The sequence below is a fragment of the Nilaparvata lugens genome, chromosome 5 (genome assembly GCF_014356525.2).
Source record: "Nilaparvata lugens isolate BPH chromosome 5, ASM1435652v1, whole genome shotgun sequence".
Classification (NCBI taxonomy): Eukaryota; Metazoa; Arthropoda; class Insecta; order Hemiptera; family Delphacidae; genus Nilaparvata; species Nilaparvata lugens.
In genome coordinates, this window is record NC_052508.1 from 9,568,124 (window position 1) to 9,594,939 (window position 26,816).

Consider the following 26,816-nt stretch of genomic DNA (forward strand, 5'->3'; position numbering starts at 1 on the left):
AAAACTCGCTTATCAAGATTGGCTTGTTACCACCAAAACAAAGCATCTTGTTATGTCAAAGTTGACTCACTCAATGACAAACACCTGTTAATGCATTGTGTTTTTATATTCTAGATTTGCGGAAAATCAATAGTGAGTAAGGATAGTCTCTCTCTCTCTCTCTCTTATTCTAAAGAATAGGTAAGTTGTAAAAACTGAGAAGATAAGTTAAACACACACACTTTATTTTTATTCATTTTCAAACTTGCATAAAATTATGGTTATTCATTTTCAAACTTACATAATATTCAGATTACAAAAAATGAGTGCCATATATTTCATCTACAAGAAATTTTAAACATAAGTGTCCACAAATGTGTGAGTAAACATTCTCTTGTTTACATTCAAAATTGTATTCTATTGTTGTGGCCGGTGTTTGTCCACGACGCATGTAGGCTATAAATTCATGTGGTGGTCTAAGATTGCCAAAAGCGTCAAAGTAGTGAACAACATTGTCCTCTTCCACATAGCACACCCAATGTGTTCCTTGTCCACCTAGTATATCGAGATTTATACATGCGCACTCTTGACTTCGTGGTCCACAAAGAGGTAATGTATTACGCATAAAGACACCACGAAAATTTTTCAATCGTAAAATACAAGCATACTTGTAGAGATCAGCTTCGCTAAGTGCTTCTATCTGGTAAGGCTATTATCAAAGTTTTAATGTGGATGATGACATTTTTTTCTTCCACATCCTTTCCTTTCTCCTGCTCCCCCCCACTCCTCTTCCTCTCTACCTGTATGGCTGTAACTGCGGTTGACGTCTCAAATAGATTCCTCAACCTGACACTACCCCCCCCTCATCCGTTTTCTCCTTATCGTACTGTGTAGACTTGTTGGTCTGTTTGCCCTTTCTTCTTCTTCTCGGTCTCATCCCGCCTCCAAAAGTTGATTTTGCTTTCATTATATTGGTTACAGCTAATGCCGCTGCTTTTTCCAATAGACCCGCATCTGAAGATGTTAATCTGCTCCAAGCATGCTCTGCTAACTCTCTATCAGCTACTGCTCTGCTTGCTGTGTCGCTGCTGTTTGCATACGCAATATCGTGCTTCTTGCAAGCTTCGTCCAATTTATTTACACCTGGGTCGTTTCTTGCTAATCTTTTAGCTAATTTTGTCCCTGGTCCGCAGTACGAGTAGCCTACAAAATTAAAAAAAAAAACATATCGCCATAATTATTATTATATCTAGATTGACTCCAGCTTATCTTGCACTATACTGTTTACTTTGAGAATATTTTCTACCTGGTATGTGAAGTTCCACAGGTAATAAGTCAATGGATTTATTTATAACACTTCCAACTGCACCAGAAATATCACTCAGAATTCCACGTCCTTTTTTTGAGTGACTTTTTCCCCCACCACTTGAAGAAGAAAAGAAGTACTCAATATCTTCCCCTTTCCAAAGACAGCCATCAATGGTTTGTTCAATCGATAAGTGCTGTATTTATTGCATTCTGCTAATGAGTCTTTCTTTTATAAGCTCTTGATGTAGAGTATCGTGTGACAATTCCTTTGAAATTGCATTGGCAATAATTGCAAACGCAGACACTGTAATTTCTCTCACTCTTTCCATTAGTGTTTCACTATTCAACAGTGATTTAATCATCTCTTCTTCTGTTAATTGCGATGACGGCGACGATGATGAAGATGTAAATTCTTTAATTGCTTGCTCAATCAACTGTTTACACGTATTTACATTGATAGCATCTCTATTATTACGTGGATTACCAACATTAGTAACTCGTCTGCCACGGATATTAATGTTTCCAACAGGATCCATTTCTGTTAATAGTTTGTTACTTAGTCTTCTTCTTCTTCTGATGTTGTTACTACGACGATAACGATAATACTGAGAAGGAGCACTAGACCTCATTTCATCATAAAAGTCACCAACTAACTGAACACATTTCTACCTAATCGCGTCCTTTTATTTTGAAAAACCCCTTTCCATCACATTTTTTTCCTCCTCCTCCTCCTCCTCACTTAAATTGGTGCCGGTGCAATGCCCTCTATATATCCATTTTCAATTAGTTCTTCTAAAATCGAATTGATTTCGTTTTGATGACCAGTATTGCCAACTGCATGTGATTCATCAAGCAGGTGGAGCCTATCAACCAACTCATTAGGGTTATTCCAGTAAATGTAGTCGATGAATGTATTATTGTCACTGTTGTTTGGAACAATATTGTACAGAGTTTTCAATCCTCGACCTTGTACTTTCTTTTGCTGCAACAATGGTGTACGAGCTGCTGCTACTGCTGGTGATAATGGTTTTTTCAGCAGGTCATCATCATCAGCTGTTGTTGTTGTTGTTGTTGTTGATGGTTTCTTTGGAGTAGCTTCATCGGCAAGTTGTAGTATTTTTTTTATTATTGACTTATACTTTGTTTGATTGTAATTAGCAATTTTGCCATTGGTACGATAACCTTTTCTATAAACATTAGTCCAAATAAGAATTTGTCTGTAAATGCGTTTATCTTTTTCAGTTACTAGAAATATGTAGGGATTTTTCATGAAAATCAGCTCGCAAAGGCCTTGTGTAACTGGAAACTTGCGTACACCAAATTCTCCAGTTTGTTCATCTCTTTTAGGATTACTTAGAATTATTTCACTACCATCATTGTCAAATGTCATTACTTTGCTACCCAGAAAATATTTTCCACTAAATGGTTTGATTCTTGGTCCAAAATGTTGATCAATCTCCTTTCCTTTTTTCAACCATCTCAAAATATAACTGCCCAATATAGTATTTTCGGATAGTGTCGTTTGTGATACAGGTACTGTAGTTTCCTCTTCCTCTACATCATCCTCCTCCTCCTCCTCCTCCTCCTCCTCCTCTCCTCCTCCTCCTCCTCCTCCTCCTCCTCCTCTCCTCCTCCTCCTCCTCCCTAGTTTTATTAACATCATCATTGTCTTGCAATAAACGTCTCTTTATTGAAGAAACTGCTGCTGACACGCTCCTATTCTCTTCCTTTTTCACTTGTTCGTTATTGTCTCCTCCACTCTCCTTTGCACTGTCACTTTTCTCCAAAATCGAAGGTAGAAGAGAAGTAGTAGATGATAAGCTGTGTTTCCGTTTTCCAAGGCTGGATTGAGATAACGGTGTAGATGAGTGTTGCTGATGAAAGTAATTTGTTTCAGGATATAGTGATTGCTGATGATGCTGTATTGATGCTGATGAAGTGTTGTCATCGCTACGGTTGAGAATAAGATTTGTAATATCCTTGAGTGGTTCCAAGAGCGGTTGCATTCGTTTAGTGTTTTGTTTGTCGCTCGAAGATAAATCTTGTGTAAGTGCTTTATGTTTTTGTTTTATATAATGTTTCAGCTTACTTATCTCAGTAGTAGTTGTCAATTTATTCTTTAGTTTACTGTTTTTTTTCTCTTTCTTCTTCTTCACCATATTTTTCCTAGTCTTCTTACTTATGTTGCTGTTACCAGCACCAAGTGCTCCACTCCCCTCCATTGCAATAACCAGCACTAGACTGAAGTTATTTCGGTTGTGCACTGACTAAAAATGCGTCGAATCCTTGTCTGTAGCGTCCATTATCCTTGTCTGATGTACAGTCAATAACTAGAAACGCATGCGCGGATGACGACCATACATTATCGCACATGGTTTGGAATTCATCCAGTGACATATCACCACTGCACACATGATCTCTGAACAAGTGTTTTGTATTCAACTGGTCCTGTTGGAACACGATTAGAAAATTAGCATTGTCTAGTATCAATTGTTTTGGTATACAGCTGTAGGTTTGTGCCAAATGAAAACAATCCACATTGCTGTGTCTTCCTGTTGTGGAGTAACGTCGTATAGCATCTTGTTGTTCACAAATTACATCGTCAAATATAATTATAGAGTTGGGTGGCAGTTCGTGGGGTGGTGGAATTTCATCACTTGTGTCACACTCTGTGTAACTGAGTTCCGGCGCAAGACCACTCATAACAGCACGTAAAAAATTGTATTTATCTTGAAATGTTGTTTTGGAAAATATGTAGATATTTGAGAAACGAATACCATTTGGATTGAATAATATGTTGAATAGAACGTTTGTTTAAGCACAGCCTGATGGTCCACATATAATGCATCTCACATGACTCGGAAATAGAGAACTGTGTCGTAGTTGTCTTTTTTTTCCCCCCACCTGTTGTTTCAAATTTCTACTAACAATACAATCAAAATCGATAACTGGTAGCTTTTGTTTAGTTTCAACAAGTTCAATATTTCTTCTTTTACTTTTTCCACCTCTTCCTCCTCCTCCTCCTCTTATCATCATTATCAGATCAGATCAGAACGATTGATCCAAGAATTATAACTATTATCATAACCTTTCCAACTGACTAACAGCTTATTACCCTGTCTCTTTATAACTTTATCGATTTCAAACACAGTAGTTTTTAACAGCTCCTCAGCATAGAATCCTCCTTTTATAGGTTGTTTATGATATTCTTCCAATTTTTAGGTTACAGGGAGTGTTGGTCTAACACGTGTGACTGTAAACAGTTCGTTTGTACAATTCGGAAGGTAGCCCTTGTCAAATATCATTTTATACTTGCTTATACGAACTCTGTCACCGGGCTCGATTTTCTGCCAGTGTCCTGGATAGAAATTTGGCACTACCACCTTTGTTGTCAGTTTTTGACGGAATTTACGACGATTTTCAGCGATTTTGTCCAAAAGTAGTTGCTCATGTTTTTCATTTACTTCGATGGGCCGCATACCAATTGTTCTATGCACCTTTTCATTGTATTTGTTAACTAAGCTATCGATTATGTCTATCCACTTATAAGATCCCCGTTCGGTAAACATAGTCCACATTGACTGTTTTAATGTCCTATTGTATCTTTCGATAATTGAGGCTTTCTTATCAGAATAGCTAGTATAGTGATTAATATTATAGCGTTTCATTAGATTGGCAAACTTTGAGTTTATAAATTCTTTTCCACTGTCAGTTTGGAGGTTATGTGTGCTGCCATGTCTATCGAGTATAGGAATAAACACATCGACTATCTCATTGGCAGATTTATTTTTAATTGGTACTGCGTGTGCAAACTTGCTCAGACAATTTATTATTGTTAAAATGTATTTGTAGCCTTTGTTGTGTCGCGAGTAGGGTATCATTTCAACCAAGTCAGCTTGTAGTAAATCTTTCAGCCCCTTTAATGTCACCTGTCTTGTAGGGTAGTTTTTCAAAGCTGGTTTGTGTAGTTCCTTGGCTATTACAGTTTTTTCATTTTCAATCTTTTTTTTTCTCTTCTTCTCATTCTCCATTATGAAAACACCACCACCACTTCTTTTCACCAATAGCACACAAAAAATGAAAATGGTTTACAAATAGGTATTACCTTTATATTTATAAGACTATATCGAGTAAATATTTATAATAACCCAAGCATGTAGTTCAGGGTCAATGGCTTCTACCATTTCACAATACGTTCTACTTGTGGGAAATTCGATAACTAATCCTTGACCATTGTTGAAAGCAAGAATGCTGGTAGCATGAAAGAAAGTATTGCTCATTATGCCTAGGAAATTCTCTGCAGAACCAAATGGTTCTCGAACATGTGTATTGTTGAAATCAAACACAACTTCTATAATCAACCTTGTACCACTTGTGTATTGACAACAATTTTGACTCAAACAATTAGACTTTTTTTCTCTATCCGAACAGCACATTTTTTCGTAAGATGATGATGGTTAGCTGATGAAAGTTAACCGGTTGGCACTACTGCAAGCTATTGAGGGTGATGTAGAGTGTGATGGAGATATGGTGTACACCTCGTCGTCTTCTTCTTCTTCTTCTTCTGTGATATTGCTAAACAACACCTCCTCTTGGTGACAGTATGAAGCACAACTCACAACTGAACTATTGACAACAGATTCAAGGAATTCTATAAATGGAAATGAGTCATGTAGACATGTGCGCATGTCATATTTACAATTTACTCGAGAACAAAGAAATAAATCTAAATTGAAACCACCTGCAACAGCCATATACCAAGTATTGAGAGTATTTAGGATAGTAGTTATATTGTTCATAACAGTGCTTTTTTTCTTGTTCTCTACAGATTATAATGTTGGAAAAATAATTACGAAAGTGACTGCACAAAGCACAATGGAAAATTCATCCTCACCAAATTTAATGAACAACACAACATCTTCTTCACCATCATCACCTGCAATTCCAATTGAACCTGCACATACAGCATCTAGAAGTTCTCTTAATAATTGTAGTAGTGTCTATATAATAGACATTCAAGGATTTAAAGACAATAATGGAGAACTAGTTGCTAAAGAACTTGTAATTCTAGAGTCAAGTGAAGATGGCGGATGTCAAAGTGTAGTGACTAGTCAATATTTTTTTGAACAACCGTATCCAAAATACCTGTTTGTCAACAAGTACAATCAATCAAAATAATGGGTTAGTAACCAAACATGGACTGAGGTGGGGGGAGTGTGGTCTAATGGGTCAACAGCAATTACTACCCTACAGATGTTTTAAACATGTTATTGTTGATGCAATTGAAGGGTGGTTGTTCAATCCAACCAAAAGGCATGGAAATAGAATAGAAATCTATGTTTATGGGTTTGACATAGTGACTCTCCTATACAAACAATTAGATGGTGTAATTCACGATTATGTTCGAATTATTGATATTTCGTGTGAGTATGCTTCTGATTTTAGACCACCAAACCTTGATGGACTGTTAAAGAAATGTAGTAGCTCAATTTCACATGTCTATTGTGAAGAACATTATTTACTTACATTATTGGAGGAAATACGTCTATGTATACAAGAATCTCTTGCAACACAGCAGAATAGTGTTGGTGCTGATAGACATAACTATAGATGTTCATTGCAGATTGTCCATGCTTTGCATGGCTATATCAAAAAATCAATGTTGAAATTGACCATGAATATGTAATTGATTTTATGTAATACCTATTGAATATATAAATGTACTTTGTGTGTGTGTGTGTGTGTGTGTGTGTTAACCAAAATATATATTATTTTATTTGCCTCTCTCTCTTCTCTTCTCTTCTTTTCCCATCTTCACTTACTGTATTATTTCATATTACAACACAAATAGTTGAGTGTGTGAAATCAATACTCTGGCATGAGCGTGCGCACGCTCAGTGATGGGGGAGGGGGGAAAACAGCTGATTTGAATCGGAAGTCCCCCTTTTTATCCTACTTTTCTGTATCAAATTGTTCACTATTCATTATGTCGACTTCAACAGACGTACTGAACTTGATTTGAATTGAAACTGAACTGGAGATGATTTTCTGGTTGCTGGTAGCTGGTAGCTGTAGTGTGCAATGAAAGGTAATACTCAATGGTATGACGTGGTGGCGCGACAGTCTGGTGGCGACACAAAATCGGCGGCTCGAGCCACCACATTCCTGGAAGCTCGGCTGGTGGCTGGTGGCTCTAGTGTGCAGTGACAGATAAGAGACAATGCTACCACGTGGTGGCGCTTCCTTGGAAGCGCTTCCATGGTGGCCCAGTGTGCAAAGGGCCTTATATTCCTCACTCCCTGCCAAAACATAATTAAGGGCCAAGCCACATGGAGCGTTTTTTAGGCGTTCTCAGACAGGGAAGAAAACACTCTGATTGGATGATTGAAAACATATTTTCTTCGCTTTTTTAGGTAATCTATGCCGCTGCACCGGTTACCGCCCGATCATCGAGGGCTTCCGAACGTTCACAGAGGAATGGGAACAGGCACAGCGCGCCGCGGTGACTCCCCTCAATGGCGTCACCAACGGCAACCAGTGCGCCATGGGCGACCAGTGTTGCCGCAACAAGCCTGTCAATGGCTCCATGGCTGCCAATGGCTGCATTGCCAACGGCAACGGAACTGAAACGTCACAGGATGTCAATCGGCCGGCGGCGCTCTTTGATGCCAGCGAGTTCCTGCCTTACGATCCCAGCCAGGAGCCAATTTTTCCGCCTGAGTTACAGGTGAGAGCATTGTTGTTTAAGGCTGCGTGCAAAGGCTAAAAATGAACTTTCTACTGGTGATATTTTTCATAGATTTCGATTTGTATATCATCGAGCTATCTAAATATAGTGAGATTCACGTTATAAAATCAGTGGAAAAGATAGGGAGGCAGAGTTGCCAATTTTATTCTAAAGCTTTCTAATAATTGTAAATAGATGTAATTCAAGTCATTGGCGGTCAAAAGTGTATATCTTCAAAATATTATATTGCCTCAACTGATTTATTATGTTGATATTTTCAATCCTCTATCACTGCATTGAATGATTTAATTTTTTGTTGATTTCCAGATTGAGAGAAAATATGACAGCCAATACTTGGTGATTCCTGGATCAAGGGCGACCTGGTACAGACCAACATCTCTGCAAGAGCTGCTGTTGCTGAAGAACAAATTCCCTCAAGCAAAAATCATCAACGGGAATACTGAAGTTGGTAAGCTGATGAAATAAAAATATGAAAAATGAATAAAAGAAAATATAAACTGATAAATAAACAAATGAAACATGTCAACACAACATGATCGGCTCTTCTATAGAGAGGTTCACGTTATGATGGCAGTGGATAAAGATAGGAGAACAGCGCTGCCGATTCTCTGCCTTGCCGCTTCCTTCTAAAGAGGATAGCTGATACCGGTATATCTGATGTAATATTAACTGTTCATTCTTGCTTAGAATAATCAATAATATTTTATTCGTAAAGAAAATGAAATTGTCAATTACTAAAAAATACATTTTCTCTATTGAAATTATATAATTTGTGAATTGATAATATTTCTACATTGTTGAAAACGTCCTGACAACGTTTCAGAGGTAGAAACGGATAGCTCTATCTGTTTTGTCGTATTATAGACAAGGATAGCAACAGTAATGTTAATCAAATACTACCATTAAAACGTGGAGCTCATTATATACAATGAATGTGAGTGTGTTACTTCCAAATTTCTATGAAAAGTGTCTGAATGAACATGTTACTCAATGAATGAATGAATCAAACAATCAAAGAACACATGAAATGATTATTGGATTGAAAAACATAAATAGAAATTGTCAACCACTGTTTATTCTTTCTATAAAAACTTGTGTTCTCCTGACCAAAAACCACACATCTCAAAGAAATTTGTTTCTTCAACAGAGAAAAAACACATAATCATAAAAAGTGATTGGGAATGGAAAGGCAGGCTTATATAGCCCTTAGGCTGGTCACACACCGATTAGTCAAGACAAGACTAGTCACGTTTATTCACAATACTTCACATAGTTGCTTATGGAGTCATGTCTAATTGCAATGACTATTCAGTGTGTATTGCGTCATAAGCAGCAATGTGAAGTATTGTGACTAAATGTGACTAGTCTTGTCTTGACTAATCGGTGTATGACCAGCCTTAGCCTATATACTGTTTCATTCCCGAATTTTGATTGAAAATTAGCCCAAAAGGGGTTATGATTTGTCAGTACTTTCAAATTGGAAATATTGCTTATTAGCCATATGCTAAATAAATAAATAGTTTCAATTTGTGTTTTGTTTCCCATTATAGAAAAATACTACAACATCACACACACAACACAACTGTAATAAATGGATTTATAACTGATGAATGAACGTATGAATGAAATAATTCACGTGTGTACGTCCTCTATCTAGCATTGTAATATACATAAATAATTAGAACTCTAATCTAATCTAATTTTGATCCAGGTGTGGAAGTGAAGTTCAAGAACTGCGTCTACCCAGTTCTGATCCAACCGAGTCAGGTTGCCGAGTTGAGTGAGATCACCGTTCAGTCGGATGGCATCAAAGTTGGAGCAGCTGTCACATTGTCCGACCTGGAATCGTTCATTGTTGGTCATTTGGCATCCATCAAAAGTGAGCATTTCTATTAAATTCATTTTCATCATATTACAAAGATTTTTTCTACAGATCTTTACAACAACCAAAACCAAGTCACCTACACATCATAAGTCACAATATAATCATCATACTGAATTTGTAATGTTTTCTATATCTATTACACTACAATTAACATTGTTTGATATTGAATATAACGATTAGCAGTCAAATGAATGATGAATTTATTGCCAAATAAATATTTTCACAAATAAAAATAATCATTAAAAATACAATAGGTTTTGGCGTGACTGGAAAAAGAAGCCTTGAGCTCCAGTAGAAGCTTCTCCTTTAGTAGAAGCTCCGTAGCTCCTTCAGAAGCTACGAGTTCTAAAAATAAGAAATACATTTTTTAATCTAATAACAGCAGTACAAAAGTAACAATTCTGTTGATGGATAATAATCTACGGATATTGAATTTTATCAATAATCCAAGTACTTGATAAACAAAATATAAGTGCACAGAAAAATAATATAATACTTGTCAAGTTTTAATCATTTTTACACAATAATGAATAATTAATTTTGCCAAAAATGGTGATTTAGACAACTCAGTTCTCAATTTTAAAATAATAATTCTGTTTTTCCCTACGATGTTGACAATCTCAATTTGGTTTTTGTTATTTTATCTTTAATAAAGTCTTCCGGAATTTTATTTATTACTTCATTACTCTGATTTACAAATTGGTGTTTACTAGATGTTAATGAAGTAAAATTAATATTGAAAGCATAGTTGGCCGTATATTATAAGGGTCTGTGCGACGGGTGAATTGGTGTGTATTTTTATCAATGAAAAGAATTAAATTTGTCACATAAGTTTACGTAACGTTGGTAGATCTATCTCTTCAAATATTAAGCTGCCTTTACACCAAAGTTATTAACAAAATGTTAATAACCTAATCCTTATAGATTCTATTAAATTGAACATAACTTATCATACACATGATGAACATATTTATTTATTTATTTATTCGTGGACAGAATCACAAATCATATAAATATGATTAGTAAGGAACTACAGGCTTGGCCCAAATCTATTCCATTCCATTCCATATATGTGTTTTTCAAGTTCCGTTCAATCAAATAGAATCTATGAGGATTAAGTTATTAACATTTTGTTGTTAACTGTGGTGTAACCCCAGCTTTAGTCTGCTGGGATAGAGTCCGGGTCTCCCAAGCGCAGCTCTAATAATTTATGCTTTTGTATCATAAAAAGGTTTTTAAAATGAGTGTCATACGCTGCTTTCCAATAGTAAGCAGTTTCATTCATTCATCCATTTACAAAGACAAATCTCCATAAGTATTTTAAGCCTACGTGATGATAAGGGAATGAATGATAATACAGTACACACGTTTCTATTTGTGATGATTTCATGAATGGGTCAATGGAGAGAGATGTTGAATAAAGTAAGTTTTTACAGTTAATAGTAAGCAGTTTCATTCATTTATCCATTCACAAAGACAACTCTCCACAAGTATTTTAAGCCTAGGTGATGATAAGGGCATGAATGATAATACAATACGATACACACGTTTCTATTTGTGATGATTTCATGAATGGGTCAATGGAGAGAGATGTTGAATAAAGTAAGTTTTTATAGTTAATTGACCGAGCGAAGTGAAGTCAAAAGCTGCGTACACATATTCGCGCTTCCAACCCGCACCGAGCACGCTCCTCCCTCGTACCGCCCTCGTACCACCATCGAACCACAGTCGCTCCGCCCACGCACCCATCATGAACGTTACGGAAGATATTAGATCTTCTCGCGTTCCCCGGTCGAACCACTGTTGCTCGCCGGTCGATCATCAATCGCTCTGCTGGAGTGACGTTCGGTTGCGGAGCAGAGCGAAAGTCTGTACGCACCTGAAGATTCAAGTCGACGGTTTGGCATTTCTCATAATGTTTAAATGTTTGTATGTTTATATGTTTGTATGTTTATATGTTGCACATTTACGGCGAAACGCGGTAATAGATTTTCATGAAAATTTGACAGGTATGTTCATTTTTTTAATTGCGCGTCGACGTATATACAAGGTTTTTGAAAATTTGCATTTCAAGGATAATATAAAAGGAAGAAGGAGCCTCCATCATACGCCAATATTAGAGTAAAAATCAGACTATAGAAGTATTCATCATAAATCAGCTGACAAATTAGTAATTACACAGATGTGTGGAGAAGCCAGTCTATTGCTGTAAGGTCTATAGTTCCAATCAGGTACTTGTGGATGAGAATACTGCGTGAGGTCTACTGTTCACAGAACTACTAGTTGACCGAGCGAAGTGAGGTCTAAGATTCAAGTCGACGGTTTGGCATTTCTCTTAATGTTTAAATTTTAAAATGTTTATAAGTTTTTATGTTGCGCATTTACGGCGAAACGCGGTAATAGATTTTCATGAAATTCGACAGGTATGTTCCTTTTTAAATTGCGCGTCGACGTATATACAAGATTTTTGGAAATTTTGAATTCCAAGGATAGTATAAAAGGAGAAAGGAGCCTCCTTCATACGCCAATATTACCGTAAAAATCAGACTATAGAATTATTCATCATAAATCAGCTGTCTAGTGGACTATAATACTACCCGTTCAAAAACATCGAACATCTTGAAAATGTATCTTTCCATTAACGTTAGTTGACTATAATACTACCCGTTCAAAAACATCGAACATCTTGAAAATTGTATCTTTCCATCAACGTTGTAGACTTGAATGAAAAAAGACTAAGAAATTGTCAAAAAACCACTGATTTATTGATAATTAGAAAGACCGGTTTAGGTTATTACACCATTGTCAATCTCTGATAAACTAAAACTAAATACAAGAGCAGCAGAATTTATACTAGTAGGCGAGTACTGCTATTGGTCGAGGGCATGAACGCCTGCCATTGGCCTAGCTAGACAGTCTCCTCCCCCTCAACGGTGTGACAAAATGGCGGCTTAAGCAACAGAATCGCCATGATAATAAAATTGACTTTGAGTACAAAATAAGAACCAAGAAAACAAGTGTGAAAGATAATAAAACAAATATGTAAATGGAAAAACTATTGACTAATGTATGCTTACAATTTTATGATAAAACTAAATTCGTAGTGTTGTACTGGTTGAAATGAATCTGGTCATTTAAACTATACTGGGAATTTTCCTTAATTACTCTTGTTATTTCTAAAGCCTCTAGAATATTCAAAGATCTGCCTTTGTTATTAACATGCAGAAACTCAACATTCTCCTTAACTGTGAAATTGTGATTATTTTTTATCAAATGTTCTGCAAAGTTAGATTCCCCATTTTGTTTATTCCAATCTCTGATGTGTTCTTTAATTCTACTTTTGAAACTTCTACCAGTCTGACCCACGTAACAAGCATTACAATCATCACATTTAAGTTTGTACACCCCCCTTTTATCCCAAATATCAATTTTGTCTTTACTCCATCTGAATAGACTATTTAAAATCGGTTTGGTCTTGAAAGCAACATGGAATCCATTCCTCTTCAATTCCCTACCTATTTTATCAGATACAAGGCCTAAATATGGGATTGTTATCCAAGTCTTCTCCTCACAGTTTGAGCCTACAAAGCTGGAATTGATTGAAATTTTTTTATTAATTTTACTCAATAATCTGTCCACCATACTTTCTTCATACCCATTTGTGACAGCTATCTGTTTAATTTTAGTGATCTCAATATCAAAATCATGATGGCTCATAGGTATTGTTAGTGCTCTATAGACCACACTATTGAAAGCAGCAAGTTTGTGAGAAATAGGATGACAAGAATGAAGAGGAATGATAACATCAGTATGGGTTGGTTTTCTGAAAATAGAAAACTTGTGAAAACCAGTGCTATGATCTATTCTTAAATCTAGAAAATTCAATACACAATCCTGTTCTACCTCTACAGTGAATTTTATACTCTGATGTAATCCATTCAGATAGGAAAGAAAATTGTCTAGTTGTCTGTTACTTCCTTTCCATAAGCAAATACTATCATCAACATATCGAAACCAGTAAACAATTTTATCTTTGAAATGACTATTCTCAATGATTCTACTTTCTAACTTATCCATAAATAATTCAGCTAGGAGTGGTGAGAGGGGTGACCCCATTGCCAACCCCTCTCTTTGTTCAAAAAATCTATTGTTAAATTTGAAATAATTATGCTGAGTGCATAACTTCATCAATCCTATCAGTTCTTCTCTGAGTGTATGATCATTTATAGAGGCTTCCATTATTTCCTCAGCCCTTTCAAGACTTTCTCCCACCGGAATGTTAGTGAATAAATTAGTAACATCAAATGACACAAGTTTATAGGATGATAGAACAGGAATATGTTTTATATTGTTGACCAACTCCAATGAATTTTTAATACTAAACTTTGGTTGAAAACCCGTTAATGACCGAAAGGTGCTATTCAGTTTGTGAGCTAATTTAGAGCAGGGGGAATTAACAAAAGATACCACTGGTCTTATAGGAACATTAGTTTTGTGTAATTTAGGTTGACCGAAAAGTCTAGGTGGATATGGATTCATAAATGTTAGATACTTAGTTTCTTTCTTGAATTAAAGAACACATCAGAGATTGGAATAAACAAAATGGGGAATCTAACTTTGCAGAACATTTGATAACAAATAATCACAAGTTCACAGTTAAGGAGAATGTTGAGTTTCTGCATGTTAATAACAAAGGCAGATCTTTGAATATTCTAGAGGCTTTAGAAATAACAAGAGTAATTAAGGAAAATTCCCAGTATAGTTTAAATGACCAGATTCATTTCAACCAGTACAACACTACGAATTTAGTTTTATCATAAAATTGTAAGCATACATTAGTCAATAGTTTTTCCATTTACATATTTGTTTTATTATCTTTCACACTTGTTTTCTTGGTTCTTATTTTGTACTCAAAGTCAATTTTATTATCATGGCGATTCTGTTGCTTAAGCCGCCATTTTGTCACACCGTTGAGGGGGAGGAGACTGTCTAGCTAGGCCAATGGCAGGCGTTCATGCCCTCGACCAATAGCAGTACTCGCCTACTAGTATAAATTCTGCTGCTCTTGTATTTAGTTTTAGTTTATCAGAGATTGACAATGGTGTAATAACCTAAACCGGTCTTTCTAATTATCAATAAATCAGTGGTTTTTTGACAATTTCTTAGTCTTTTTTCATTCAATATGAATAATTACCACAATATGAACTTCTCAACTACACAAAAAAACGTTGTAGACAGTTGCAGCCAGACCTGATAACAGCGCTCACACTCACATTCCGTGACGACACGTCACGGTACGATATAGGACAGAATGCTCTATGTTTATTTAGGATTTTTTCTAGACATTCTTAATTGATAAATTATTTATTAATTTTTGAGAAAACATAACAACAGGTCAATGTAACTCACTGAGCGCGAGGTCTACTGTTCACAGAACTACTAGTAGTAAGCAGTTCCTAATGGAAAACAACATTAAAGAATTAACATTGTAATAATATGACTTATTGCTTTTTCAGAAAATATGGGGAGGAGTCCTGAGAGAGATAAAAAATATGCTACATTGGTTTGCGGGGAAGCAAATCCGTAATGTTGGGGTGAGTGCCATAGAAATTACAATTAGAAATACCATACACATAATTAGAAATCATAAATATTTCATTATTGTTAGTTAAAATCTATTCCAATGTGTAGGTAGTTCAGTTTAAGTATGTTTGATAGAAATGTTTCCAGGAGAACATTTTTATTCATTTACTCAACAATAAATTATAAAAACACATAATCATAAAAATATTCAAAATTAAAAAAAAAACAGGTCATTTGCCCTTGCTATTTCACTATTCTATTCCCGAATTTCCGTGGGCATACAAGGAAAAATGCAAGTCCAATTTTCCAAACTTTGATTCTTTATTAGTTTTTAATTAATTCTATAAACTATGAATGTTAAATAATTAATTATCAAACAAATGAAGAATATTCCATTTCTTGCAGTATGAAACTATTTTGTAATAAATCACTGTAAGGGAATTATGATTGATGTTAGAAAATTAGAAATTGATTTACTGAAAAATTTACTTATATGGACTTAGTGGATTTTCCTTGTAGGTCTATGTCCATGTTCGGTTGAAAATAAGTCCAAGAAAATTATGATTCCTCATAATATAGGCCTATTATTGACAATATGGTTCAGTTGCACAAAAGCCTGTTGAGTTTTTATCATGATTAAATTACACGAGAACCAATCAGAGAACGCTTTTCTGAGAAGATTGCTTCTCTGAATGGTTCTCGTGGCATTTAATCGGGATTATTTTTTTTTGCAACCGGGTGAGTTTGACACTTACTTACTTACTTACTGCGGTGGCCACCCGTACTCCAGTCGGTACTTGGCCTCATCAACTAAGCCTCTCCAAAAGTTTCGGTCACCCGCGTCCTCCTCTTTTAGGCCCATCCTCCTCATATCTTTCCGGACCTGGTCCCACCATCTAGTTTTTGGCCTTCCAGCTGGTCTCCTTCCTATAGGATTATTCCTCAGTACACTGCTTGTCAGAGCGCTTTCTTCTTTCCTCAGAATGTGTCCCGTCCACCGTAACCTTCTGCTTTTAATCTCACCCACTATGTTTGACACACCCACGGATTTGACACATGTCATAAATAGTTACGCTTCACTCGCACATGTCTTCACTCGCACATGTCTTCACTCGCAATATTTGTGTGATATTCTATTGAATGTTCATTTATTGATGGATCACTCTTCTAGATACTATCTGCTACATCCATATCCAATCCCAATCATATTAAATTCTATATTTTATTTGTGAATGTTTAATTAAAATTTCTTCTAAACTTAAATTTCTTCCAAACTTAAATTTAAACTAATTCTCATATTCTCAACGTTTCAGGCTATTGGTGGCAATATCATGACAGGAAGTCCAATCTCAGATTTGAATCCAATCTTCATGGCAGCTGGATGTGAACTCTTTGTGCAGAGTAAAAGTAAGATATTTTTACTTTTTGTAAATTTTACAATAAGTTTATAGCTTGGATTTGTGAGTTCAAATCTCCAAACAAGTTTATTTAAATGAGTCATTATTTATTCTTCGAATTTCAAAATATAGACTGTGCTACAATACAAAAAATAAAGATAAAATAAATTGAATGTGAAAATCCTTTTTCAAATTACAATTATTGCTCTATAAAGAGTTACTTCAGTTACTCTATGTCTATATAAAGAGCAGTATACTATGTACTGAGCACTGAAGTACTATGTCTATAAACTCTTTAAAGAATGAATGAATTGGTCCAGAAGCTACACAGAGTGCGCAAAATAAGAATTATTAATATTAAAAATTACACTTTTACACAAATTACACAGTGGCTATTCGAAAGCGCAAAATAAGAATCATTAATAATAAAAATTACTCTTCGACTATTTGAAGAGATTATTTTTGTAGTAGCTTGGAATATTATCATAATAGTTTAGATATTCATAGATTTCATTTAGATTATTGTTTTTTCAAATGAATATTTCTTTCTTTTCAGCTGAAGGGGTACGCTCTGTTAAAATGGATGAACACTTCTGGACTGGCTACAGGAGAAATGTCATTCAACAAAATGAACTGTTGACTCATATTGTCATACCCTACACTAATGAGGTGCGTACTAGCATAGAAAAAAAGATAGCATAAGAAGATATAGATATCCCATTGTATTGGGCGTTTATATACAAATTTCACTGTTAACTCAAGCCGATAGTCCTAGAATTTATTTCTCCTGAAGCTATGTGACGCTGGTAGTCTCTCATACTGTGCCGTACTTACACTCTCACCAAAACAGTAATAATTTACAGTACTGTAGTCGACAGTAATCGGCTTGAGTTAACAAAAAATTGGCTTGAAATTTGGAACATGAATGAGTTATTCAAGTTATACACATATCGATTTTTGGACGTACGATTTTCTGCGTTCTTTTAAATGCAGATTGAACATAACTTGACAAACGTATTATGTGATCACGTGTTTGTCAAGTTCCATCCAATCTGGTAGAATATATAAGGAAGGCAAAAAATCGTACGTCCAAAATCGATGCAAATGTAACTGGCTTTATACCTGACTTTACATGATTATGAATTTTTTTCATTAGTATTTTTTCACTTAACTGTGTTTCTTTGGAGTGGAACAAAATTCTGTTTTATTGTACTCTCATATTCATAAATCATATTCTGTATTTTTACAATTTTTCAAATTAGTACTTTTTTTACTCATATTCTTTATTATTCTTAATATTTCCTATTAGTTCATTTATTATTTTTACTCATTTTAAATTTTTCATTAACTTTTTTCTCTTGTTACTTAGGAAGAACTTTGTGATATTGAATCGGGAACAGTTTTGAGTTATAATGCCTGTTGTTTCCATACCTGTATGCATTTTAGTAAATAAATCAATACCATGGAATATTTTCTTATGAAATCTTTCCTTTGATGAAACTGACAACATCTCTTTCATTTCATCATAATATGGGGAAATTCTACAAAATTTCTGTTTCCAGTGTAAATTTGATCTATGATATTATTGATTATGATTAATCATCGTTTTTTCTTCAGAACCAGTATTTCAAGGCCTACAAGCAGGCAAAGAGACGTGAGGATGACATAGCAATTGTGAACGCAGCTTTCAATCTGACAATGGATGGAGACAAAGTCAAGAGTCTGGTGATTTCTTTTGGCGGAATGGCTCCTACGACTGTAATCGCCACTAAGACAGGCCAGTGGGCCGCGGGGAAGTAAGTGATTTACTAGTTTACAGATTTTTAGACACAGTGCAAGTGTGGCAAATTTCTATTATTATCAGTAAATGAATAGTACAATAGTATGCTTCTTAATATTATGAGAAGAAATATTGCAGAAGGCAAAAATATACAAAATTGTCATCATCAATGAAAATTCTATTGATATCGGTTACTATAATTTTAGTAATAAGTGAAATGACATTCTATTTCTTTCTGTGGAATAGTTTATGGTGAAATCACTTCACTTTTATGGGCTAGGTACTTTATTTAAATTAAAACAATATAAAACATGTAGTACCCTTTCTATTTAAAACCCTTTTTTGTTTTGAATAAAACATTGTGTTGCTTTTATTAGTTTATGGTGCTACAAAAACAGGTCAGTAACAACTGTACTTCTGGAAAGTAAGCTAGCGCCGATATCCACCAATCCTTTCTTAATCAGAAATACTTTGGCAAAACTAATGGCAGACACTGAAAAATATTAATATTATACTTTACATGAACGTTACACTCATGTTGTACATAGTACTGGAACAAATTACTTACATTTTCTATCAAACAAATAAAAATACTTGATACAAAACTAACATGGACATGCCACATTGATTGGTTATTGGTCGACTCAGTAGAGTGGTTTTTCTTATAAGACGTCTGAGAACTTTTGTTCCTCAGCAATATTTGAGGACGTCCAACTTCGGTTTTTTCCAGAGTTTAATTCAATATGGGCTTATTCTATGGGGCGGAGCAGCCAATACTATTAGGGTGCTGCTTCTTCAGAAAAAAGTAGTAAGGCTTATGGCCAATGCTGACTACCTCGCTCATTGTCGTCCAATATTTGTCTCGATGAGGTTATGACTGTGTTCAGTGTGTGGTCATGCAACTCCTGGTCAGGGTCAGGGACGAGTTGGATGTTCTTGAATATAGGTCTGAGATACACAGACAAGCATGTCATCTGAATGTTCCTTTTGTCAGGCTAAAAAAACTTCAAGGCCATTATAGAATATCAAGGCATTCAATAAGTTGCCTGTTATAGTGAGAAATATGAATCAAGCCCGTTTTAAAACTCAAGTTAAAAAGCTGCTAACAGACAACCCATTATATAATGTAGAAGAATTTTTCATTTGCCCGTGGATATAATAAATACTTATTTTGGGTGATGATAATATATGTGTATGAATTGGCTCAATTAGTTTTATATCTAGGATTTTATTCTTGACGACACCTAATGTACATTGGAATTTATTTATTGGTGGATTAACATAATATTCTATTCTAACAAATATTGAAACTATTCAGTGAAAGTGGTTCATTTTGAAAAAGTCAACAACATTTTTATATTTATTGGATCAAATAATTTGTTGGGAAATTCACATTGTATCTGACTTGATTGGAATTGAAAATGCTTTAGTACGTATCATGAAATTTTTGAATATACGATAGTCTACATTTCCCAAGAATCATAATCATATCAAATAGATCTCTTATGAGTCGGAATCCAAACAGATAATAGTGTGATAAAATATAGTTCTAGAAAATATTTTACATACTTTATTCTTTATTGATTGATACAATAAGTTCATCATGAAAATGATAGGGAGAGAAAAAATAAGGTAACCTTGTCCTACCTATTCCTCTCCCAAATTTAGATAAGGTTACACATAGTCCGAGAGCCTTGTAGTTGTTCACTTCACAAAATTTTTAGTAATTATTATTACAAAGTAGATTTTTAAATTTAGATCCATCAAAACCAAATAAATATTGTCCAAGAATCATATATGAAATAGATCTCTTATGAGTCTGTATCCAAACAGATAATAGTCTGATAAAATATTACTGTGGGAAATATTTTACATAGGTACTTAACATACATTCATTCCATTCAAATTAATTAATCATCATTTGACAGTAATGAATTCTATGAAGTTGACTGATAATACCTTACAACAAATTCACTCTGTATTAAAATTTTATTTATTTTAGATTAATGTACCATTATTTTATAATGCTAATTTTAATTCTTATTATTTATTTATTTTTTTATGATACAAATGACACTAATGTAATAACATTGGTAGATAAAATAATAAGGTAGTCCTTGTGCTATTCTTCTTCCAAATTTGTAGGTGATGACATAATCCAAGATAAGAATTTCACTTGTAAAATTTTAGTCCAAAATGAACATAGAAACTATAAATTTAGAATTTAGATAGCTGAAATTAATGAATTAATTAGAAATATTTCACTTTATTATGTTCAATGATTGCATTTGTCTGTAAGTTCTGTAATAAAATGACATTTTCACTGTATTCCTGTGCCATCAATTTCTGGTTTCAATGCAATTCTATTGAATTTTCAGACTATGGGGAGCTGATTTTCTGGAAGGAATTTACCAGCAACTAGTAGATGAACTGCCTCTTGATCCGGGAGCACCAGGAGGAATGATCCAGTACCGACGATCACTTACGCTCAGGTAATTTCAAATTATAAATTATTTTTTCATTTATTCACACACAAATATGTTCATTATGAGTAGCTCTCTCATAAACATCATTATTTATTTATTCCATTGACAATCACAAATCATTATTACAATGTAATATGATTGGGAGAAGACAACAGGCCTAGCCAAAAACTGTCTTTCTCCCAAATTTTTATGAATGAAAGTTTCGAAAAAGGAATGAGGTTATGATTTCACTTTCCACTTTAAAGTCAAATTTTTACTTCAAAATTAATGACCAAACTTATCTGTCTCATTACCCATGCACAAGCCTGGAGCTCATATGGGCATCACCCTCAGATCTCTCTTCTTATCTCTTACCTCTTCAAGAAGAAGATATAAAGAAAGGGAAGAGACAGAAATAGTCGAACATGTAAAAACCACCAATTACATTGGCTCCCTAACTCACATATATGTAACACACAATTTTTTCTTTATTTATTCTTACAAAACACTCCACATAAAATGACTTAAGTTACACATCACGATTTATTTTATAAAGACTAGAAATAATTATTGATGCTGTTTTTCACGACGAAACAGTTTATTTCATAATTTTACAAATTACGACACTTTGTTTAAAAGTGAATAAAAATGAGCAATCGCCCCTGATAACAAGGAGCTCATGAAGCTCCTCTTTAGGAGTGGAATAATGCATTCAACGTTATTTATCAAACAAAAAGGCTAGCTTATTCGAATATCTACTCGGAATCAAAGTGACGTAGCTTCAACAGACTTAAAATATATCTCACTCTTGAACATTTCAATGAAACATACTCCCAAACTAATATTGGCAGCAGTATACAAGTTGAGAATTTGAAAGAATATACAGTACAATACATGAAGTACATAAACAGTACATAGATACCACGATTATCAAAAATTTACTTATCAAATTTCTCAGTTCAAGGCCCAATTCACACTGAAGTGATATGGCATTGACGTGGCGCTGGTGTGGCAGTGACGTTTTGCCACTTCCAAGCCACTCCTATATAAACATAATTATGTTCCAATTCACACTGAAGGGACGTGGCGGTGACATGGCGCTGGTGTGGCACGGACTTTTTGCCCCTTCCAAGCCACTCCTATATAAGCATATGGTCCAATTCACAGTGAAGGGACGTGGCGGTGACGTGGCGCTGGCATGGCACTGACTTTCTGCCACTTCCACGCCACTCCTGTTTCAGTATTGCCTCGATGTCACATTGCCTCGATGCATTGTTTCAGTATTGCCTCGATATCACATTGCCTCGATGCATTGTTTCAGTATTGCCTCGATATCACATTGCCTAGATGCATTGTTTCAGTATTGCCTCGATATCACATTGCCTCGATGCATTGTTTCAGTATTGCCTCGATATCACATTGCCTCGATGCATTGTTTCAGTATTGCCTCGATATCACATTGCCTCGATGCATTGTTTCTAGTATGAATTGGACCTAAGGTTGAGAAACATCGAGACTCTTCTGTAGTCAACTTAATCAATAATCGATAATTAGTTTGTTTTTTATTTCAGTTTGTTTTTCAAATTCTACCTGGAAACCAGCCAAGCGATGGAAAAGGAGGGTTACAAGATTTCCATTGACAAACGCTTCAAGAGTGGCAAAGATGCATTTGTCAGCGAAATTCCAAAAAGTTCCCAGTACTTCCAAGTTGTGAGTTTACACAATAATTTATTTCAAATATCAATCAATATATTATCATAAATTCAAAGAAATATTCAAATTAATGAATTTTATTTATAAAATAGAATTATAGTACCCTTTAAAATTAATAAAATAATAAAACAAGAGTACAAATTGTAACTAATTTCGGTGATAATATTATTTTATTAATTTCTAAGGGTATTAAAATTCTATTTTATAAATACAAGAAAGTAGCTCTGAATTCATACTTACTTACTAACTGCGGTGGCCATTCGTACCCCAGTCGGTACTTGGCCTCATCAACTGAGCCTCTCCAGAAGTTTCGGTCACCCGCGTCCTCCTCTTTTAGGCCCATCCTCCTCATATATTTCCGGACCTGGTCTCACCATCTAGATTTGGCCTTGCTGCTGGTCTCCGTCCTATAGAATTATTCCTCAGTACACTGCTTGTCAGAGCGCTTTCTTCTTTCCTCAGAATGTGTCCCGTTTACCGTAACCTTCTGCTTTTAATTTCACCCACTATGTCTGCTTCATTGAATAATTGGCGAATTTCATAGTTGTGCTTGATTCTCCAAAATCCGTTCTCTAGTTTTGGGCCAAAATTTTTTCGAAGAATCTTGTTTTCAAAAACAATGGTCTTTTTTTCTTCTTTTTTATTCAGTATCCATGTTTCTGAATCATATAGTAGTACTGGTCTTATGATGGTTTTGGATTTCATACATTTTAATAAATTTTATTATAACTTGTGAGTCTACACAATAACTAGTAGTTCTGTGAACAGTAGACCTCACGCAGTATTCTCATTCACAAGTACCTGATTGAAACTATAGACCTTATGGAAATACAGCAATAGACTGGCTTCTCCACACATCTGTGTAACGGGACTCTGGAAAACGTTCAACGTGCTACGACGAGGGCTCTAGACAGCATAGAGGTTGCTGACTTCCAGGAAGCGTTCAAAGATTTGAAAATCCGGTATCAGCGTGTTATCGATTCCAATAGGGACTACTTTGAAGATATCTAATGAAAAATTGTACATATTTTGCCAATTAAAAGTTTCCTGAGGTCCTTGCAAAGACAATCTCATCAGGCACAATAATATCTATAGTGAGGTCCACATTACTAGTAGTTCTGTGAACAGTGGACCTCACGCAGTATTCTCATCCACAAGTACCTGATTGAAACTATAGACCTTATGGAAATACAGCAATAGACTGGCTTCTCCACACATCTGTGTAATCACTTGTCAGCTGATTTATGATAAATAATTCTATAGTCTGATTTTTACTCTAATATTGGCGTATGAAGGAGGCTCCTTTTTTCCTTTTATATTATCCTTGAAATACAAAATTTCCAAAAACCTTGTATATACGTCGACGCGCAATTAAAAAAGGAACATACCTGTCAAATTTCATGAAAATCTATTACCGCGTTTCGCCGTTTAAACATTAACAGAAATGCCAAACCGTCGACTTGAATCTTAGACCTCACTACGCTCGGTCAATTAAATTCAAATATCAATCTATATATTATTCTGAATTTCAAGAACTACTATGCAAAATATTAATGAATTTATTAACTAAACTTATTTATTCAAGTTGTAAGTCTACACAATAATCCATTTCAAATATCAACCACAATATTATTCTCAATTTCAAGAAATTATTATTCAATCAATAAATTCTATTAACTTACTGCAATCTCTGTTCATATGAATCCCATTTCGAAACCTAATTGCTAATCACGTATATTTGTATGAATTAGAGTGAGTGAGCTGAAGCCCTAATTGACAGGAATAAAGTGGAAAAAGGGAGTTGGTTCCTTTTTTGTCTGTATGAATAGCTTTCAATTCAAACCACTTATGAATAAATTAATGATTTTAACCATGAAGTCCCAATCTGTTAATTGTAGGGACTTCCTATTATTGAAGTTTTTAATAATTACTTCTTGTTCTCAGGTTCCAAACAGCCAAGAGAAAGAAGATCTGATTGGTAGACCAGTGGTGCATCAATCTGCTTTCAAACAAGCTACAGGTAAATTAGTTATATTTACAGGTAATTTAGTTATATTTTACAGGTAATTTAGTTATATTTTATGATACAGGTATTAGTTATACTCGTATATTGAAATATTTAATAGTTTTGTTACAAAAAATGCATATAAAATATTGTTCTTCCAAAGGCTACCATAATATTGTTCAACAATAGGTACTTGAAATTGATTTAACTGTACTCTTATACACGATAAAGTTTGTAAATTATTTTCGTACAATATCCACGTTCTTTATACAATTTTCATACATCTATATTCAATTTGTAGTAATTCATAATCAATTCTAATTCATTTGTTTTCAATGCCATTTTTTACCTGGTTCCAGTCATGTATAATACATTTTCATAAACTTCGAGTAAGTTAAATTTTTATTCATTTAAATTTAATTTCCGGCCTTGAGGCTGTTCGGTAAACTCTTTTATTATTTAAATTGGATAATCTTTTTCAATTGTCACGTTATTCTTTATATTAAAATAACGATTAGCCTCCTGCTTGGCATCAGTCGGTAAAGCATGAGATTTAATATAATTAGGGCGTGGTTTTCTAATAGTATTCAGTCTTAAAAAATCTTGATAGGCCTAGATATGGGCTTCTCCAATAACTCTTGTAATTCAATAAATAATAAATATATATATATAAATGATACTTATACTATAGAGATGAGGAATAAAAAATAAATTGCACACCATGAAAATCACACATATATTACATAATAATGCAAAGATCAATCGAGGCAAAAAATATATATAGAGCGATAAAAAATATAATATAAAAATAGAACAATATTTGAAATCAATAAAAATATCACAGGCTAACTTTATATTCTAGATTTATGGCACGAATCATTACCATGTGCCTTTATCTTGAAATCATATGCATTCTTTGGCATGTAGCTGTGACATGTACTTGCTAATACTTGTCGGCTTGGATAATTCAATCAAAAATATGTGCTCTAAGATCAGCTTGATAAATTAGCCACTAATAATCCAAATATATATAATATTAAAATCTCTAGTATTTAGCAGATTTCTTTGTATCGAATATATATTTTTATCTCAGGGTGCAAGATTCGGCACCTGACGGAATAGGTAGAGCCATTCATCTAGTGAATTAGAACTATGATAAATTATCGCAAATTGTATTGCAAAAATTAAATATTGTATGCATACGTTTGATAGCCTAGATTTCGTACTTCTTTGATTAAATAGAAATTTCTAAAATATTGATCTATATTTTTCTTTCAATTAAATACCTTTAATACTAATTTTTACTTGCGCAAGTATTACTCTTATTAATTTCTTAATTTATAATAACCCTTTCGGCGAGCTAGCTTTGATCATCAGATTATTTCGAAGCACTAGGGCGCCCATCACTAAATTCAAATTTAATCACTCACGTGTCGAAAATCTTCTTGTAAGCCGCCGATGTCGATCCAACTCCATGTGGTCCGGGAATATGGTAGCCGGAATCGTCTCCTCCAAGGGGTTATAAATTTAATAAAAATGAAAAATGACTTCTGCTTCACAATAGCATCACGAAGTCTTTTAAGAAATTTAATAATTTACTTTAACTTTAACTTTTACAAAATTATTAATAAGGTACTTCGCTCTAAAATATTTGGGGTCCTCTTATGGTGGCATCTGGCTGGCGAGTGCTGGTTCTTCTTCTCAAGTTTTACAGATCCTCTTTCCGACTTTCAAATTAGCATAAAATTTAAATATCCAATCCTCCGCCATTAAATTCAAATAGATCTTACAAAAAATGCCAAAATATTGCTTAGATTATATGATTAATAATTTCTTTGCATTCGAGCCATATTGATAACATAGATTACACAAATTTTTACACAAAATCTAGTACATTATATAAATATATATAAATATTTTTGAATTGGCCTACAGTTGCCGCCTATTAACTGC

The 26,816-nt window shown here is 34.4% G+C and overlaps 1 protein-coding gene across 1 annotated transcript in view; it reads left to right on the forward strand.

Moving 5' to 3' along the window:
* Positions 1-26,816, forward strand: part of LOC111055387 (xanthine dehydrogenase) — a 101,572-nt gene that overhangs the window by 27,315 nt on the left and 47,441 nt on the right. The window contains exons 5-14 of the mRNA XM_039427646.1: positions 7,701-8,014; positions 8,342-8,483; positions 9,747-9,914; positions 15,453-15,514; positions 16,817-16,910; positions 17,457-17,569; positions 18,518-18,696; positions 21,059-21,172; positions 22,717-22,855; positions 24,803-24,878. Coding sequence (XP_039283580.1) covers positions 7,701-8,014; positions 8,342-8,483; positions 9,747-9,914; positions 15,453-15,514; positions 16,817-16,910; positions 17,457-17,569; positions 18,518-18,696; positions 21,059-21,172; positions 22,717-22,855; positions 24,803-24,878 — 1,401 coding nt within the window. The remainder of the gene's footprint in view (positions 1-7,700; positions 8,015-8,341; positions 8,484-9,746; positions 9,915-15,452; positions 15,515-16,816; positions 16,911-17,456; positions 17,570-18,517; positions 18,697-21,058; positions 21,173-22,716; positions 22,856-24,802; positions 24,879-26,816) is intronic.